Consider the following 20,296-nt stretch of genomic DNA (forward strand, 5'->3'; position numbering starts at 1 on the left):
GAAAAAGGGCAGGGCTGAAAAAAGTACTTGAAATAATGGCTGACAACTTTCCAAATTTGGCAAGAGATATAAACCTAACAATTCAAGAAGCTGAGGAACCCAAACAAGATAACCCCAAAGAATCCCAGGCACAGACACATCATAATTATACTTCTAGAAGAATGCCGAAAGTAGGTTCTTGGAACAGAAGGGAAATGGTAATGGAACTTGGAACATCATGAAGGAAAATAAAACACAGTAAACAGAAATACAGATAAATAACAACAGACACTTCTTTTGAGTTTTCTGAAATATTTTTTGTTAGGTCAACATTGTCTATGTTCTAAATGTTTATAGAGAAAATATTTAAGAAAGATAATTACTGTACATGGGGGAGGATAAAGACATGTAAAGATTATTTCACTTGAATGGATAAAACGATGACACCAACAGACTGGGAAGTTTTATATCCCCCGTATCCAAAAGTGGAGCATGACTATTTCATAAGCGGGGTACCGGGGTGGCTCAGTCGGTTAAGCTTCCAACTTCAGCTCAGGTCATGATCTCCCCGGTTCATGAGTTTGAGCCCCACATTGGGCTCACTGCTGTCGGCGCAGAGCCTGCTTGGGATCTTCTGTGCCCCTCTCTCTCTGCCCCTCTCCCACTGGTTCTCTCTCAAAATAAATAAGCTTAAAAAAAACAAAAACAAAAACTTGTAAGCTGAAATGGCATAAAGTGAACAATATCCCCCGCTTTCTAAAAGTTCACATTACGCCACGTCACTTTACAAGAAGACCTACCTCAGTGCGTTTTCACTAATGCAAAGAAATCCAAAGAGGATTTATGCTTTTATGAAAAAAACCATTACCGTATTAATGTAGGTATACCTACATATGTATATCTGTAGAAACACACGTACACAACATACATATGTAATGTATATGCTATACATATATTAATGTATATATACTGTGTATATCAATTGTGTATGTTATAAACGTGTATTTTTAATACCTAGAACAATTACTAAAGAAGCTACAGAATGAGACACTCAAAAACACTATAGATAAGTCAAAATGGAATTCCAAAGTATGTTCAAGCAACCCACAAGAATGCAGAAAACAGAAAACCAGAGAGAACAGAAAACAAAAAAGAAAAGTGGCAAACTTAAATCCTGACAAATCAATAATAACAATTAAATATAAATGGTCTATATAGACCAAACGCAACTCAGAGACTGACGGAGTAAATTAACGACAAAAAACTGTGGCTCAGCTATATGCTATGGGAAACTGACTCCAAATATATTAATATGGAAAAGTTGAAAGCACAGGACAGAAAATATATATCAAGTGAACATTAATCAGAGGAAGGCAAGAGAGGCTGGATTCATATAGATAAAGTAGACTCCGAAGGAAAGAAAATTATCAGAGAGGGACATTACGAAAAAATGGTCAGTCCACCAAAAACATACGGCAATCCTAAGTGTGTATTCATAAGACAAAAGAGTTACAAAAGATGTGAGTCAAAAACTGATTGAATAAGAGAAGAAACAGACAAACCCATTATTACAACACCCCCTTCTCAAGAACTGATAGAGCAACAAGACAGAAAATCAGGAAAGATATATATAGAACTCTACAAGATCAAAACATTCTACTCATTAAGAGGAAGATACGCAGTCTTTTTAAGTGCCCAAAGAACATATACCAAAACTGACCATATGCTGGGATATAAGTCAACAGATATGAAATAATGGAAATCATATACACTGTTCTTCAAACACAGTATAATCAAACTAGAAGTCAATAACAGAAAGATGGCAGGAAAATCTCCCAACACTCAGAAACTAAATAACACATTTCTAGGAAGTCCATGGGCTGAAGAGGAAATCTTGAGGGAGGAAAAAAACTGAGTTCAGCAATTTTGCAGGATACAAGATAAACTACAAAGACATATTCTATATATTAGGAATGAACATGTGAAAACCAAAATTAAAAATACAATACCGTTTACAATCACTAAAATAAAACAAAACAAAACACTTAGGTGTCAATGTAACAAAACTCAGCTTGTATGCTGGAAACTACAAAATGCAGGTAAAAGAAATCAAAAACCTAAATGGATGGAGAAACATACCGTATTCATGGATTGGAAGAATCAACATAGCAAGGATGTCAACTCTTCCCAAACTGATAGGTTTAACACAATGCCTATAGAAATCTCAGCAAGATTTTTTGTAGATATAAACAACATATTCTAAAATCTACATGGGAAGGCAAAGAAACTGGAATACCTAAAACTTCTCTTTCACCTTTTTTCTTTTTTAAGTAATCTCTACACCCAACGTGGGGCTTGAACTCACAACTCCGAGATCAAGAGTAGGATGCTCTACCAACCGAGCCAGCCAGGCGCCCCATTAAAACAACTTTTTAAAAGATGAATAAAAGAGAAGTCAGCCTACCCAATTTTAAAACCTTATATAGCTACAGTAATCACACTGTGTGGTATTGACAGAGGGACAGACCCACAGATCAGTGGAACAAAGAGCCTAGAAACAGGCTCACACAAATATGTCCAACTGATTTTGGACAAAGGGACAACAGCAGTTCAATGGAGGAAAGACAGCCTTTGCTACAAACAACACTGGAGCAACGGATCAGCCGTATGAACAGATATGTTCCTAAGTGAAACTTAACCTTATAAAAAATCAAAATGGATCACAAACATAAATGTAATAGGTTAAGCTCTAAAACTTTCAGGAAAAAACACAGGAAAAACTCTTTGGGGTCCAGTGCTAGGCAGAGTTCACAGACTGGAGAGCAAAAGCACAATCATAAAAGGAAAGATTAATAAATTCAATTTCATCAACAGTAGAAACTTTTATTCTGGAAAAGACCCTGGTATAAGGATGCAAAGACCAGCCAGAGACCAGGTATTTGCAGACCATAAATCCAACAAAGCACTAGCATCTAGAACATATAAAGATAACGTGCTACTCCAACAACTGCTATCATTGATGCCATGGCTGATTCTTATCTACACCTGAGGCTTTCCCCGTAGTGTCCACTCTTCCCAGGAGCACAACGGTTATGAGTAGGGGCTCCAGACCTAATCGGGTCTGGGCTAGGATCCTGACTAGGCTAGTTACTAGTCTTGACCTTAGACAAATTAGTTCACATCTCTTGTGCCTAAGTTCTTTTGTCTCTAAAGTAGAATAACAGTAATAACAGTACAGTATATATCATGTGGATTAAATGAGATAATAAATGTATTCTGAAAATTCAGCATTGTGCCTGGCACGTAGTAGGGGCTCAATAAAGATCAATTCTTATTATCGTTTTAATTATCATCACCCAAACTCTCTCATCCCTCCAAGCATACAAATAGATTTGGAATACTGGGCTCCTTTATCTGTTTAAACAGAATGAGTTGGCTTTTAACAAAATCTTATGTTCACAGTTCAAGGGGGCAAAAAAAAAAGCAGGGGCACCTGGCTGGCTCTGTCACAGTGGAGTATGAGACTCCTGATGCGAGACTCCTGGTGCGAGCCCCACACTGGGTATAGAGATTACTTAAAACCTTTTTTTAAAAACTCTTTTTATTATTCTTTAAAGTTTATTTATTTATTTTGAGGGGGGTCTAGGGAGAGGGAGGGGGGGAGAGAGAGAGAGAGAGAGAGAGAGAGAGAATCCGAGGCAGGCTCCACACCGTCAGCACAGAGCCCAACGTGGGGCTCGAACTCACAAACCAGGAGATCATGACCCGAGCTGAAACTAAGAGTCAGACACTTAGCTTGACTGAGCCACCCAGGCATCCCCAAAAATAAAATCTTAAAAAAACAAAACAAAACAAAAAAACCCCGCAGTATTTAAAGTAGCTTCAGAGTTGAAATTTTGCAATCCACTCCTATCTAGAATTAAGTCAGGTTTTAGTCATTTTTGTGAAAGGGCAGATTCTAAGGATATAAATGTAAGATGTCGCCCTCCTGCAGAGGATAAGAAATAATGAGGTTCAATAAGGAACTGACAAATGAAGGAAATGAGATGAAAACATTCTGGAGAAAATAACCCATCCGTATTCATTCAATCCAACTTTTACTGGACACACATTATATGTCAGGCACGATGCTCAGTATCAGATACACAGAAGATAAAGCCTAAGTAACCTGACAACAAGTTACAATGATATTTGCATTAAAATGACTGGAGACACAAGAAATCCTTTCCTCCCTCTACTTAAAAGTAAAGATTAAAATTGGATTCATCACATCTCACAGAAGAAAAAAATACACACATTTAACTTTGAGGTTTTTATTTTGTTTCAGACAGCTGGACGAGACATCTACACTCTAGCACATCTTCTTAATGGTCACTAAACAGGTGAAAGCGACTTACTTGTATATAAAAAGGCAAGGGAAAAAGGTCATGATTGTCCAACAGGGAATGTGAATCCCCAAATAAATTATCTTACAAAAATATCAAACTTGCGTTTCCACATTTCTACTGTTAAAAATGAAGGAAAAAAATTCACATTAAAAAAAATCTGTAGGCTGGTATAGCAAGTTAAGCTAATCATTTTTACACACTAAGTCCTTCAAATAAATATTTTAAACAAATTGAAGTTTTCCAAAAAATAGGTCAAGTATTTAGCCTATATTTGTTTGGTCCACTAACAGACCGTTTATAAAACTGATATTAAACTGGGCTGTAGCTCATACCCTATCAGGAGTAACACATACATCACTGAGGCTGGACATGCACATGTGCACATGACATACGTGAGAATGGCCACTGCTGTACGTACTACTTCGTAGTTTTACCCTGTAAAAATCCTCCAAACTATCATGAATCGAACTGCAAGGAAAGAAAAAAGCAAGTACTTGCCTATTGTAGACATGTGCTCAGTAATTTAAAAAAACACAAAACCTATCACACTTTTGGGACTTCAAGATCACTGAACAGAAGATAAAATTCAATACTGCTTACAGATACGTGAATGTGGAGAGCATACTCAACACTCACGTGGAGAGCACACAAGTGAAGGCATATTACAGAACTCTGGCCTCTGGCTGGTCTAGTCCTGTTGTTTTATCCTAAAGTCTTACGTGGCCTTGGATCCTTAAAAGATAGAGGTTTAATAAAATAATGTTACACTAGGTTTTTCTGGTCTAATAACCAGCTTTTAAAGAAGTACAGTAGAAGGGTACAGGGCTTTCTGTATCTCCTCATACTTTAAAAGCCAATTTGATTTTTATCGTGATGTTGATATTCCAATTAACACTACGCTAAAAGTAAAACTGACTGCACTACGGTTTTGTCCACAATAGTCAAATCTTTTCTTGCTAAAATGTTCCAAATAAATCCAGTAAACAATTTCCATTTTCAATGGCTTAACTGAGAGATGAATCTAACAATTTTTTTAACCAATTTCAACTATACTGAGCTGAGGACAGCTACATTTAAAACCCTGCAAACCAAAGCCAATCATCCAAAAATCTAGAACACCAACACTTTCCATCCAGGATAGAAAAATGAGCATCCAAAATAAAGAGAACCACAAGATTGATCTAGTAGCCAATCAAAAACCACTTCTCTGTTATTCGAACTAATAGTTACTCGAAGCTTGAAGTTTCCTCCTTCGTTATTATTGGTGGATCCCAGAGTCACAGCTTCAATGTCAAATGTGACAGTGGACCCAGAAGTAACTGCTGGCAACTGATTAGTCATTTCTTTTCCATTTACAAAAACTGCACCTAAAATGTTAAGGTAAAGAGTCATTTACATGTGAGCAATAATGAAGAAATGAAACGGATTCTAGATTACTGATAACACAGCTAATTTCCTAACTCACATCAAGAAAACATTCTGGAACGCCAACTGGTCAAAGAGAATGCATCTCAATATGTTAATTAACCGCCATCCCCAGGAGAAAAAGTTAAAGCTTTAATCACATTTCACAGTTCTGGTCGAGGGTGCTACTCTTTTAGAACAGAGACTGAGTTTCCAATGTGGATGGGATCAAAAGAAACTTGACTCCATTACAAGATTACATCCTGTGAAACAGAAAGACTGTTGTTGCACGTGAAATAAAGAGTCTTTTTCTACCTACTGCTTGACCCATACCAGGAAATAGTAACACATCTTCAGAGGGGATTTTAAAAGTGTGATTACGGTAGAGTAAGGGGCCAAAGAACCCTACGGAGATAAAACAAATTAAGTCAACACTCTCTTCGTTTCATCGATCTGTGTTGAGTTTAGATGCCCTATATACACAGAATCCAGAGGTAGACTCCCTGGTGTAGATCCCACAGTCACCTCTAAGCTAAGGGAGTTTAAGCTGGTCACTTAACCTCTCTGTGGCTCAGTTTTCATCATCTATAAAATGGGTATACTACGACTCCCCACTTCAACAAGTTGTTAAAAGGATTAAATAATTTACTATTTATAAAGGGAACAGAATAATGCCTGGTACGTAGTAGCCATATAGGTATGTCATAAAGACTTGAACTTTCTCGTGTCCTGCTACAAATGCGTGATGTTGGAATAGGTTCAGATGTTACCACAGTAATTCATGTATTTCAAAGAGGAGAGCAGTTGTGTATCTCTTACCATTTGTACTAATGCACACTGCTTGGTCACGCTGCAGAGAGTCATAGCCATTCTGTTTTTCTGCACACACTCCTATACTGTCTCTTCTGTCTGGTTGGCCCACAGTCTCAACTCTGTAAATGAGGGAGAAAGTCATTAATCTTTTTTTTTTTCTTAAATATGATCTGTAACAGTTACTAAGGTTAAAAAGAACAATGTCATCATAATTGCTCTTAGTAATAGCTAACAATGATTCAGCACTTCCTAAATTCCAGGCACTATTCTAAACATTCTGTATCTATCTGCCAATCACCTCATTCGATTCACGTAACAAGCCATGAGGTAGGTAGTACCTCATTATTACCATACCCATTTTATACGTGAGAAGAAACAGGATTAAAAAGAGGCTAAATACCCTGACCCTGATCGCCTGGCTGAGTGCTGGGCCCATGACGGCAACTCAGGCATTCTAATCGCAGGGTGTACGTTAACTACTTGCAGCTGTGACGACGCATTTCCATTTTATGTTCTGGCTCTGGACATATATTCTAGAAAGCCTGTCATGTCATACTTGCCATTATAATAAATGTGACTGTTGCTGCCATCACCTAAACCTTGAACGTGAGAATGTAAGCAATGGTTTGATTACTGTTTGTCAAGTTTTTAAAGCCTTTAAAAAATAGACACTCTAGTCTTTATCAAATGGGTAATATAGTTACGAACATACTTTGCTTGGAGGACTTCATGTGTGGAAAGTTGAAGCATTTCTTTTTGTGTTTTAGTCTCAAAATACATCATCATGCCCTCCAGAAATAGGAACCTTAAATATAAAGTCAACCTATATCTCTACCACCAGATGCATCTTTCCCTCTGTTCCAGAAAGCCAGACTTTGCAAGGACAGAAAAAGAAAAATTAGCAAGGAACAAGATGTAGCTTTACCACGGGAAGAGGTGATGATTTCTAGTCAGCAGAGCCTCAAAATGTCTTATGTTGCAAAGTGGCAAATATGCAAGATCAAGATAAATACGTAGCCAGGTTTCTGAAGTCACTGCACTTGTGAACTGGCGGCAGTCTTAAAGAGGACAGTGACGTCACCGTTATAGCAGAATTGGGAGTCCCAGTCCTCACTCTACCACAGAAACATGGCTTTCACAATGATACTCAGAAACACCTTTCTGAGCGCTCCAGAATCCAGTTAAGAAGTGACAGTACCCCCAGGGGAGCACAACGCTGAAAACAGCTACACTGCAATGGGTAACAAGAGACATTTCACTTTCCCAAGTCAGTCCCTCTTCCAAGCTACCACAGCTCAGTGCCTGGTAAGAACATCTGGCTTCTGACTTTTTCTTTGGGGGGGTGGGGGGGAGAGGGAAGGAGAGGGAGAGGGGGAGAGAGGGGGAGAGAGGGGGAGAGAGAGAGAGAGAGAGAGAGAGAGAGAGGGAGGGGAGTGAAGCATTAATCCAGCATTCTATTTTTTTTTTTTTTTGAATGTTTATTTTTGAGGGAGAGAGAGACTGAACACGAGCAGGAGAGGAGGAGAGAGAGGGAGGCACAGAATCTGAAGCAGGCTCCAGGTTCTGGGCTGTCAGCACAGAGCCCGACACGGGGCTCGAACCCACGAACCACGAGATCATGACCTGAGCTGAAATCCGATGCTTAAACAACTGAGCCACCCAGGCGCCCCATAATCCAGCATTCTAACTCTTTGGAAGGTTGTCTGAAGGACTAATTTCTGTGATGCCTCATTTGGAGAACTGACAGAGTGAGCATAGTATGGCTTCCCAAATGCTGCAAAGAGCAAAGAAATGTGAGTGGTGTGACTGGGAGAAGGTTCATAACTTCAGGCTTCTCTCCCTCGCGAGGAAGGGAGAAGAGGCGAACGTGCTTCTGCACCAACTTTTCATAGGGCTGCTCAAGGCAATGATATCTGTCTCACTTGATGTGGGCACTGCTGGGGAGCTGGCGGGCTCTGGATACCTGGCGGCCACTGAGTACAAGAAAGAGGCAGGCGGCTTGCTGCTGTCACATCAGAGAACAGCCGTGGTACCAACAGGCACCAGAGGGAGCAAGAGACTATGAGCTCCGGAAAGACCCGCAACACTCAGCCCAGGAAAGTCACGTTCTCCCAAAAAAAGGTTTCTGAGGCCCCCAGAATCTCTAGCTGGGTTCACGTGCGAGGGTCACCTCCTACACAAAACCAGATCATGAAAACTGTCAGAGGTGGCTGTTTTCTCATGTGTACAGATCCCAACACAACATTATAGGACATATAAAGAAGCTGGGAAAAAAGACCCAAACAAAAAAACAAAATAGGTCTCAAAAATATCCAAATAATTCAAAACAACCATCATAAAGATGCTCTACAAGCCCAAGAAAATAAGACACGAACAAAATGAGAATATCAACAAAGAGATGAAAAATGTAAAAAATAACCAAACAGGTATTTTGGAGCTGAAGAATACAGTAAGACCTGAAATCTTCACAAGAGGAGTGCAATATCACACAATCAAGCAGAAGAAAAAAACATCAAAATACAGGTCTTTTGAAATTATCCAATCACAAGGAAAAAAAGCATGAAGAAAGTTTAAGAGACTTACAGGAGAAGAGAAAGGGGCAGAATGTTCATTTAAGGAAACAATGGCTAAACACTTCCCAGATATGAAGTTTTGGGAAGAAGCAGCCTACTGGAGACCAACTAGGATGAACCCAAGAGAGCACGCTGAAACACATTACAAACTGTCCAAAGTCAAAGACACAGTGTTTAAAAGTGACTCATCAGGTACAAGGAAGCTCACATAAGACTCTCAGTGGATTTCTAAGTCGAAACCTTGCAGGCAAGAAAGGAGTGAGGTGATACACTCAAAGTGCTTAAAGGAAAAAAAATTCTGCCAACCAAGAATACAATATCTCAAAACTGTCCTTTAGAAAAATGAGGAAGAAATAGGCATCCCTACAAAAGCTGAGGGAGGTCATCCACAGCAGACCTGCCTTACAAGAAATGCTAGAAGGAATCCTTCAAGTTGAAATGAAAAGACTGTAAATAGCAACATGAAAGTATGTGAAAGTATGAAGCTCCCTGGTAAAGGTAAATATATAAACACAGAACACCATAATACTGTAATGGTGGTGGATAAATCACTTTTAATTCTGGTGTAGAAGTTAAAAGGCAAAAGATAAAAAATAACATAACTAAAAGATGTTAATGGATATACAATATGAAAAGATGTATTTATGACATCAATGACGTACAGTGTGGGAGTTGTTATCAGCTTAAAAGAGATTGTTATAACTATAAGCTGTTTTATGTAAGCCCCATGCTAACCACAAAGACAATACTTTCAGAAGACACACTGAAGAAAATAAAAAAGGAATCAAAGCATGTCACTACAAAAAAACAAAAACACAAAACAATAAAACACAAAGAATGGCAGCAAGAGAAGAGAAACACAAAGCTACAAGACAGAAAGCAATGACAAAATGGCAACAATAAGTCCTTCTCTATCAATAATCACTTTAAGCATAAATGGATTGGAGCACCTGAGTGGCTCAGTCAGTTGAACAGCTGACTCTTGATTTCGGCTCAAGTAATGATCCCAGGATCATGGGATCGAGCCCACATCACACTAAGCATAGAGCCTGATTACGATTCTCTCTTTCTCTCTCCCTCTATCCCTCCATCGTGTGCTCTCTCTCTAAAATAAAATTTTAAAAATCTAAATGGATTAAACTCTCCCACTGGAAAGATTGGAGTGGCTGATGAATATAAAAGATCCAGATACTCCATACAAATGGTAAGCAAAAGACAGCAGAGATGGCCATACTTCCATCAGACAAAATAGACTTTATGTTATAAAATAACAAAAGAGGCAAAGAAAGACATTATATAATTAAAAAGGGTCAACTTACCAGGAAGAGATAACAATTGTAAACATATGTGCACCCAACATCAGATCAAATATAGAAAATGAACAATGAGAGAACTGAAGAGAAAAACAGTTACACAATAATAGTAGGAGATTTCAATATCCCATTTTTAAGAAAACAGAACAGACAGAAAATCGATAAGGAACAGAGGATTTGAACACTGTAAACCAAAAGAATGTAATAGACATATACAGAGCATTTTACCCAAGAGAAGTAGAATGAATACATGTTCTCCACAAACACATGTGGAACATTCTCCTGGAATCATCATGTTAGGTCAACAAGTCACGACAAATTTAAGAATACTAAAATCACACTACATACATTTTCTGACCACAACAGAATGAAACTAGAAATTAATGGCAGAAGGAAAACTAGAAAGTTTGAGTACTGTCATGCTAGAGGGCCAGGTATCCCACAGAACAATGGAAGCTTCATGTTTGGAACCCCTCAGACCTTGCACCATGGGTCTCTTCCTTTGGTGGATTCGCATTTGTATCCTTTTGTTGTAACAAAACTCTCATCATAGTGTAGTGCTTTCCTAAGTTCTGTGAGTCATCCTAGCAAATTACAGAATTTGAGGGTGGTCGTGGGAACCCTGGGATTTGTAGTTTTCCATGTAGTTAGAAGTGAGGGGAGGCCTTGGAGACCCCTAAACTTGCAGCTGGTACCTAAAGTGAGGCTACGCTTTTTTTTTTTTAATGTTTGTTTGCTTAGAGAGCTTGAGCAGAGGAGGGGCAGAGAAAGAGGGAGAGAGAGAGAGAATACTAAGCAGGCTCCACACTGTCAGTGCAGAGCCCAATGTGGGGCTCGATCTCACAAAGTGTGAGATCATGACCTGAGCTGAAATCAGGAGTCGGACGCTTAACTGACTGAGCCACCCGGGCTCCCCTGGAGGACTATGCTTTTAACCTTGTGTCTGGCCAACTTGTTGCAAGTATACATTTTTTTAGTTATTAAACATTTTAAACCAAGAATTCAATTAAAATGTCTTGAAATTAATTAAAGATAGTAATACAGAAAAGGTCCTCAACGCAGTGAGAGAAAAGAAATCCTAGGAAGAAAAAAACCCTCCTAATTTGAATAAATCACAAAGTAATTCCTAAAAGCATCTTACCAAAACAGCACGTAATAAATAAGACCAGCACAGCATAAAAAGTTTACAAAAGTTGCTCTGAAAATGGAATGAACCAGGAAAATAAATAGCCAATATGCCTGAAACACAGAATTATTTTCATAGTTCACTAAGAAATAGAACGAAAGTTTAAAATCACTGAATTTTTAAATTACAAGACAAGTAGGGAGGACATTATATCCTAAAAAAACTACTGTAGGTGTTCTTTCACATAACAAGTTTTGTAAGAAACTATATAAGAAAGAAAACTACAGGGCAAATGGGTGGCTTGGTCGGTTAAGCGTCCGACTCTTGATTTCAGCTCAGGTCACGATCTCACGGTTCGTGGGTGCGAGCACAAAGCCACTAGAAATGCATCCACTGCATAGACAAAAGTAGTAGAAAGTCCTAGGCAAAATATTCTGAGAAAGAACAGGGCCACAAAGAGGAGCAATTTCGATGGCAACAAGAAAGCTAATCTATTATCCCTATTATTCTGCACTTTGGCTAACTTTGATTGCGTTTAAGTGACACTCTTTTTATTATACAACCTCAAACTTTTTCTTCACAGTGAATGCTTGGACAAAAATCCAAAAATTCAGTTGCGTCGCTAAGAAATATATGAAAAATACCCAGCTTTATGATAAACAGAAGAAATAAAATAAAGTTTTTGTTTTGGCCTAGCAGCTGCAGATGGAATAAAAACAGCCAGGTCTGCAGCGACATGAGTACCTCACACACTGCCGGGAGGCCTGCAAGTGCTTCCAGAACATAGCCAGTCAGTCTGTGTGTCACTAACAGGAAGACTGGCCCAAGAAGAGAGAATGAGCCGTGTGTCGACAAAGAGGGTCATGGCACAGCTTGACACGTCAGGGGTAAGAGAAAGAAGGGATGCCTTGTCAAGTCATGGCAAAGAAGGATTTTTGAAATATATTTGAAATAGAAATACGTTCCTTACCATACAAATCCTAAAACAGCTTTTATCCTGTCTCAAAACAAAACTGATAACTTGAATAGTCCTTTATTATAGAAATTGGAAATCTTCCGACAAAGAAAATTCTAGGATGGTTAACTGGTGAACTCTACCAAACACTTAAGGAAGAAATAATACCAATTCTACACAAACAGTTCTGGACACAAAAGAGGAAGAAACACTTCCCCATCTCACTTTGTGAGGTTAGCTAATAGTGCTGATAGTGCAGCCAGAGCCCGCTTGGGATCCTCTCTCTCCCTCACTCTCTGCCCCTCCCCTGCACACATTCTCTCTCCCTCTCTCTCAAAATTAATAAATGTAAAAAACATAATTTATATAAAAAAACAAGTCTTAAAAAACCCTCAAACCTACAGCTACCATTCATACTTAATGTGAAAGACTGAAGGCTTTTTTTCAACACTGCTATTCAGAATCATGCTTCCTAGCCAGTGTGATGAGGCAAAAAAAAAAAAAAAAGAGAGAGAGAAATGACAAAATACTGATGAAAGACATCGTTTAAAAAACTAAATTGGGGCACCTGGGTGGCTGAGGTGGCTCAGTTGGTTAAGCATTTGACTTTGGCTCAGGTCATGGTATCATGGTTTCGTGAGCTCGAGCCCCGCATCTGGCTCTGTGCCGACTGGCAGCTCAGAACCTGCAGCTTGCTTCAGAGTCTGTATCTTCCTCTCTCTGCCCTCCCCACTTGTGCTCTGTCTCTGTCCCTCAAAAATAAACATTAAAAAAAGTTAAACAATAAAATCAAAATGTTGTCTTAAAAAAAAGAAACTAAATTAAGAAATATACCATACCCAGGGGTGCCTGGGTGGCTTAGTCAGTTGAACCAACTCTTGATTTCGGCTTGGGTCATAATCTCATGGTTTGTGAGACTGAGCCCTGCATCACACTCTGCAATGACAGTGCCAAGCCTGCTTGGGATTTTCTCTCTCCCTCTCTCTCCAACCCTCCCCTACTCAAGCTCACTTACTCTCAAAAAAAAAAAAAAAAAGAAAGAAAGAAAGAAAGAAATATACCATATCCATAGATTGGAACAATCAGAATATTAAAATACCAATTACTCCCGAACTGATTTATACATTCAAGGCAATCTCAATCCCAGGAAAAAAATTTTTCTTAGAAATGGACAAGCTGAATCTAAAGTTAAATAGAAAGACACAGGCACCAGAATAACCAAAATAAAAAAAGAATAAAGTTGGAAAAATCACATTACTTGATTTGATAACTTACTATAAAGCTACAGTAATCAAGATTTTAGTTCTGGGAAAGGAGAAACACATAAATCAATGAAACAGTCCAGAAACAGTTCCCCACACTGTCAACTGATTTTTGACAAAGGTGAAAGGCAATTCAATGGATAGAGGACAGTCTTTTCAACAAATAGTGCAGGGACTACTGGACCAGATGCAAAACAAACACAATTCAACTCATATTTCACACATTATACTAAAAGTAACTCAAAATAGCTCAGAGATCTAAATGTAAAATTTAAAAATATAAAGTGTCTAGAAGAAAATATAGGAGACCTTATGACCTTGCATTTGGGCAAAGATTTCTTAGATACAACACCAAAAGTACTAGATGAACTGATGAATTGTATTTCATCAAAATTAACAACTTCTCCACAAAAGACATCGGTAAAAAATATTTTCAAGACATATACTTAACAAAACCTTATATTCATAAAATTTCAGTAATAAAAAAAAATCTTTTTAAACAGACAACAGGTTTGAAAAGACACTTCACCAATGGAGATATATAAATGGCCAATAAGTGAACACATGAAAAGATGCTATCTTTTAGCTATCAAAGAAAAGAAAATTAAAACCACAGTGAGGTACAACTACATGTATATAGACTAGCTGAACTTCACAGTCAAAAGTGGGGATGCCTGGAGCTCAGTTGGTTAAGCATCAAACTCTTAATTTTGGCTCAAGTCATGATCTCACGGTTCAAGATCACGACCGTGATCATCGGGCTCTGTGCGGACAGGGCAGAGCCTGTTTGGGAGTCTTTCTCTGTGCCCGTCCCCTGCTCTCTGGCTCTCAAAATAAATAAACAAACTTAAAAAAAAAAAAAAAAAAAGCACAAATGGAGAACCTGGGTGGCTCAGTCTTAAGCATCCAACTCATGATTTTGGCTTATGTCACGATCTCATGTTTGTGAGATTGAGCTCGAAATGGGGCTCTGCACTGGGCATGAAGCTTGCATAAGATCTTTCTCTCCATCTCCCCTGCCCCTCTCCCCTGCTCACTTGTGTGTTTGCTCTCCTTCTCTCTCAAAAAAAAAAAAAAAAAAAAGAAAAGAAAAGAAGAACCAATACAACTGACAATACCAAATACCAACAAGGATGAAGAACAACTGAAAATCTCATATGTGCTGGAGGGAATGTAAAATGGTTACAGCCATTCTGGAACACAGTTTGACAGTTCATTAGACAGATAAGTAAACACAGTATGACCCAGCAATTGTCATCGAAGATATTCGTTTACATAAGAGAAATGGAAGCTTGTGTTCACAGAGAAACCTGTAGACAAATGTTTAAAGAGGCTTTCTTATGGCCCCAAATTGGAAACAACTCATGTCTTTCAACTAGTAAATAAACTGATATATCCACACAATAAAATAATATTAATAAAGGACTAAACTGCACATACTACATACATATATAATAGAGAGAGAGAACTCCATATTATTAATATATCACTCCATTTGTAGGACATTCTGAAATGGCAAAATTATACAAACAGAAAACAAATCAGTAGTTGACAGAGAGAGGCGGGGTTAACACAAGAGATAACACAAGGGAATATTACGAAGTGATGAGATTGTTTTGTACCTGATTGTGGCAGTGGATACATGACTCAACACGTTTGTCAAAACTCAGAACTGTACTACAAAAAGACTTTTCTTTTTCATGTTTATTTTTGAGAGTGAGAGAGAGAGAGACAGAGACAAGTGCAAGCCGGGCGGGGGGGGGGGGGGGGTGGGCGGTACACAGAGAGAGAGGCAGACACAGAATCCGAAGCAGGCTCCAGGCTGTCAACACAGAGCCGGATGTGGGGCTCGAACCCACAAACTGTGAGATCATGACCTGAGCTGAAGTCAGATGCTCAACTGACTGAGCCACCCAGGCACCCCGACTTTTTTTTTTTTTAAATTATAAGCTCTACACCCAATGTGGGGGCTGCACTCACAACCTGAGAAGGTCAAGAGGTACATGCTCTACTGACTGAGCCAGCCAGGCACCCCAAGACTGATTTTTACTTCCATAAAATTTTAAAAAGTGAAAAAACTGCCCATATACATATAAGAATGTTACTTGATCCAGACTGCTTTATGAAACCTTCAAGGAAGAGATAATCTATCATGTAAAATTAAAAAATGAAACAAAACAAAAAAACAGAAAGAAAACAGGGAGGAAAGATCACCCAATTATTTCATGAGGCTTTTATAATCTTGACACACAAATTGTAAGAGAAAAATTACAGGCCAATTTCATTCATGAATATAGATTAGATTAAAAAAAATAAAAATACCACCAAAATCAAACCAGTACTGTGAAACAGAAAGCAATACCATCAGGTAGGATTTATCCCAGGAATGCAGAGTTAATTTAACATTATAACACCTATTCACAGGGCACCTGGGTGGCTCAGCGTCCGATTTCAGCTCAAGTCGTGATCTCATGGTTTGTGAGTTTGAGCCCCCCACTGGGCTCTCTGCCACCAGCATAGAGGCCACTTGGGATCCTCTGTCCCCCTCTCTCTCTGCCCCACCCCCGTGTGTGTGCACGTGCATTCTTTCTCTCAAAAATAAACAAACATTAAAAAAAAAAAAAAAAAAAGAGCATCTCCTGGTGTATATCACTGCAGTAAGAGTTTGAGAGTGGGCAGAGAGATGCAGAGAAGATACGTCACAAAGTTCTACAGCCATTACTGATTTTAAAAAATCAAGATAAATTAGAAATAGAAACTTTTATTTCAGAAATGTTTCTTGAATTGTATTTTAAGGTGTTATGTTCCCACGGTTCTGATTTCCTTTCTCAGGGCCTCTAATTACATTTGCTGGATCTCTTTTTGCTTATCTCTTTTCTTTCATTTTCTCTTGAATCCCTTTTTGATTTTTGTTTCACTTTGCTCATTTTTCATTACTATCCCTGCTTCCCATGCTATCAATCTCCTTTGTGCTTCTTGTAATTTGGTCTTGATTTCTGAAATAGTGCCTTTTTCTTCTATCTCTCTGCTAAGTTCTGGCAGCTAGCATTTCATAGATTCCTGCTCTCTGTGCATCACCTCCTGCTATTCAGCCATCTCTTCCCTGAGTTCTTGTATTTAATCTTTGTAATCTTCCTTCATAACTGTGATTAATTTTTTTTTAATTAAGGTTGAAACGCTGAATACAGTTTTCTCTTCGTTTCTGGCAATTACTTTTGCTGGTGTTTCATTATCTATAGAAAAGATTTGCCGATCGTTTTCATTTCTTTCCCTTATCCTATCTTTGTATAGACACCGTGGACATTCACGTTTTGTTGCTCGTATTAATGCATCGGGTTCCTGTAATAGGAGGGATGAAGGGGGTGGGTGGGAAACCCGGGTAACTCTCAGGTTTACAGCTCTATGGCCTGTCATCCCCCCATCGCTGCAGAACTACACTGCCTCATAATGTGGCTCCTCTATTAGTCCTGTCTCCTCTGACACTCAAGACCTAATGTGTTTCGAAAGAGCTTCTACTGCCAGACTTCAGCTTCTGTGGTTTCTTCAAAGGCTGCTTCACAGACCATTGACCACGGTCACCACTTGCTTTCTTAAGATCAAGCATTTTAAACTTGCTCAGGCATTTTCCACATCTTTTCTCTCTGCTTCCTCAATCAGAGCACTGAGGCACTGTTCAGTCCTAGCCCTATTTACAGTCTCCAGGGTGGGGCCTTCTCCTTTTGGGATTGAGTATTTGGAGATTTCTACGATCGGTACCTCCACGCTAATCTTTTTTTTTTTTCCCTCAGCAAACTGTCATGATTTCCTCAGTGGACTTCCTGCTTATCTGTGGCTTCAGAAGTCTTTAGACCTAATTTGGAATTGAGTTTTCTGTATCTTAGTTTTGTTGAAAAAGCACTCACGGGTCCTCCTACCTCTATTCTCCTTATTACTCCAAAAAGTTTCTGCGAGTGGAAAAAATTCAGAACTAAGGTGCCACCACATAGGCACTGGTCCCAGAAGCTCTCATGGTCTCTTTTGAGCCCTCTCACCAAGGCTTCTCCACAACGTCCCTGGAACCGTTCATGTCAGGTCACCAACAGACATCCACACTGCAAACCCAAAAGTCAATTCTCAGTCTTTTTCTTACCTGGTGGATCAGTGCCATCTGACATGACTGAGCCCACACTACCTCCTCTTTGAAACACTTCCTTCGCTTGACTTCCAGGACACGGCATCCACTGGTTCCTCCTCCTCAGAGTCCTTTGATGGCTTTCTTCCCTCCCCGACTGCTAAATGTTACAATCCTTCAATGTTCTCTGTCTACACTCACTCCTTGGTTGATCTCACCCAGTCTCATGGCTTTAAATTAAATACTCATCTACAATCTAAAAACGCTCAAGTTAATATCTCCAGCCTGGTTCTCTCCACTGAATTCCAGATTTCTGTATCCAGCTGTCTATCCACCTCTTTACTCGTATGTGCAGTAAGGAACTCAAGCTTACTAATTTGTGAAAGAACAAACTGATATTCACTCAGAAATACACTCTAATTGTCTCTTACATACCTCAGTAAATGACAATTCTATGTCAACAGTTACTCAGACCAAAAGCCCTGCAGTCACACTGGACTCCCTTCTTTCTCACGTCCCACAAGCAACACATCTTGCCAGTCCTTCCTTCAAAATCTATCCAGATTCTAACCATTTATTGTTACCTCCACTGTTCCATCCTAGTCCAAGCCACCATTCACTCTCACCAAGATTACTGTTACCGTCTCCTGACTGGTCTCCCTGCTTGTACCCACACCCTTCACAGACTAGTTTCCCCACAGCAGCCAAAATGGCCTGTAAAACATGTATCAGATGATGTCATTCGTTTGCTCAACACCCTCCAACGACCTTTCACCTCACTAAGTCGGAATAGAGGCCTATGGGACTAGACTGTCAAGATTTGAATCTCGGCCCCACTATAAACAATCGGCACAACCTCAGGCAAGTCAGTTAATCTTTTTACATCTCAGTTTCCATATCTATAAAATGTGTCTACCTGATGAGGATGTAATGAGGATTTATAGATATTAACTCATTAAGTCCTTAAGAACTAGGAGCGCCGGGTGGCTCAGTTGTTTAAGCGTCCAAGTCCAACTTCGGCTTGGGTCATGATCTCACAGTCTGTGAGTTCAAGCCCCATGTCCAGCTCTGTGCCGGCAGCTCAGAGCCTGGAGCCTGCTTCAGATTCTGTGTCTCCTCTTTTTGCCCCTCCTCCGCTCATGCCTCTGTCTCTCCCTCTCTCTCAAAAGTAAATAAACATTTAAAAACTCAAAAAAAAAAAAAACACACACACAGCAAAGCTCAATAAATGTTAGCTGACCATTATTATTTTGTACCATCTAGCTCAACTTGTGAATTCATGAAAAGTAAAAAGGAGAGCATGTCTCCCTCCCCAAGAGAATGAAAATGTAAACTTCACTTGGTGAGGCCTTTGTTGGGGGGTGGGGAGACCTCCATATGCAGTGTCAAATATCCTCCTTGTAAATGGCCACAGGCGACCTTCAAAAGGGTATTTCTTTGAGGAATTAAAAAAGAAATATATGCAGCCTGTTCAAAAGTATAGCCTACTTTTCTGGGATCCTCTGACTATAGTGCCTATCTCTATTAACCCGATCCAGACTCATGACTTGCTATTTGTACTTTTTCTACTCCGTATCTTTGATTCTTGCTTTGTTTCCCCACCTGAACTGCCTGTCCACCTCTACCTGCACTAAGCCTCATCAACCCCTCATCTAGAAGTAACTTTTCCTCCCTCTGTATTGCAGAGTAGCTTGGATCTTTCTTATACTAATTTATAAACTGCTTACTCTATGATTAATCAAAGATTCTGCGGGTTTTTTTCTTCCTAAACTTCACACTCATGGCAATACCAAGTACTTTATGCAAATACCATCTGAATGGAGTAAAGGCTGAACGAAATGATTAGCCTCATTCAAAGACTAGAGTTGATAAGGAGAACTGTCCTTACATTAAAAAAAAGTCATTTTAGGGGCACCTGGGTGGCTCAGTCGGTTAAGCTTCCGACTTTGGCTCAGGTCATGATCTCATGGCTCATGAGCTTGAGCCCCACATCGGACTCTGTGCTGAAAGCTCAGAGCCTGGAGACCGCTTCGGATTCTGTGTCTCCCTCTCTCTCTGCCCCTCCCCTGCTCACACTCTGTCTCTCTCTCCTTCAAAAACAAATATTAAAAAAAAATTTTTTTCAAGTCATTTTAGGGGGGCCTGGCTGGCTCAGTTGGAAGAGCACATGACTCTTGATTTCAGGTTATGAGTTCAAGCCCTACATTGGATGTACAGATTAAATATTTTAAAAATAATAAATAATAAAGTAGTTTAACAAAGAAAGAGTATGGACAGGAAAAAGGTCCAAGAAATACTCCTTAGATTATTTGGACGAGTTGCTATATGTGAACACTTCAGAGTAGATACACCTTCTGGATTTCATGTAACCC

General features: G+C 39.3%; 1 protein-coding gene across 1 annotated transcript in view; it reads right to left on the reverse strand.

Annotated features, from left to right (window-relative positions):
• Positions 1–4,276: 4,276 nt before the first annotated feature.
• CRLF3 (cytokine receptor like factor 3) overlaps positions 4,277–20,296 on the reverse strand; it is a 42,888-nt gene continuing 26,868 nt past the window's right edge. The window contains exons 7-8 of the mRNA XM_047080772.1: positions 6,591–6,703; positions 4,277–5,734 (exon numbers count right to left, since the gene is read on the reverse strand). Of these exons, the coding sequence (XP_046936728.1) occupies positions 5,478–5,734; positions 6,591–6,703 (370 nt within the window). The 3' untranslated portion in view covers positions 4,277–5,477. The remainder of the gene's footprint in view (positions 5,735–6,590; positions 6,704–20,296) is intronic.

The sequence above is a fragment of the Lynx rufus genome, unplaced genomic scaffold (assembly GCF_022079265.1).
Source record: "Lynx rufus isolate CCGP_SWC_20201006 ecotype Redwood Valley unplaced genomic scaffold, mLynRuf1.p SCAF_18, whole genome shotgun sequence".
In the NCBI taxonomy this organism is placed as follows: domain Eukaryota; kingdom Metazoa; phylum Chordata; class Mammalia; order Carnivora; family Felidae; genus Lynx; species Lynx rufus.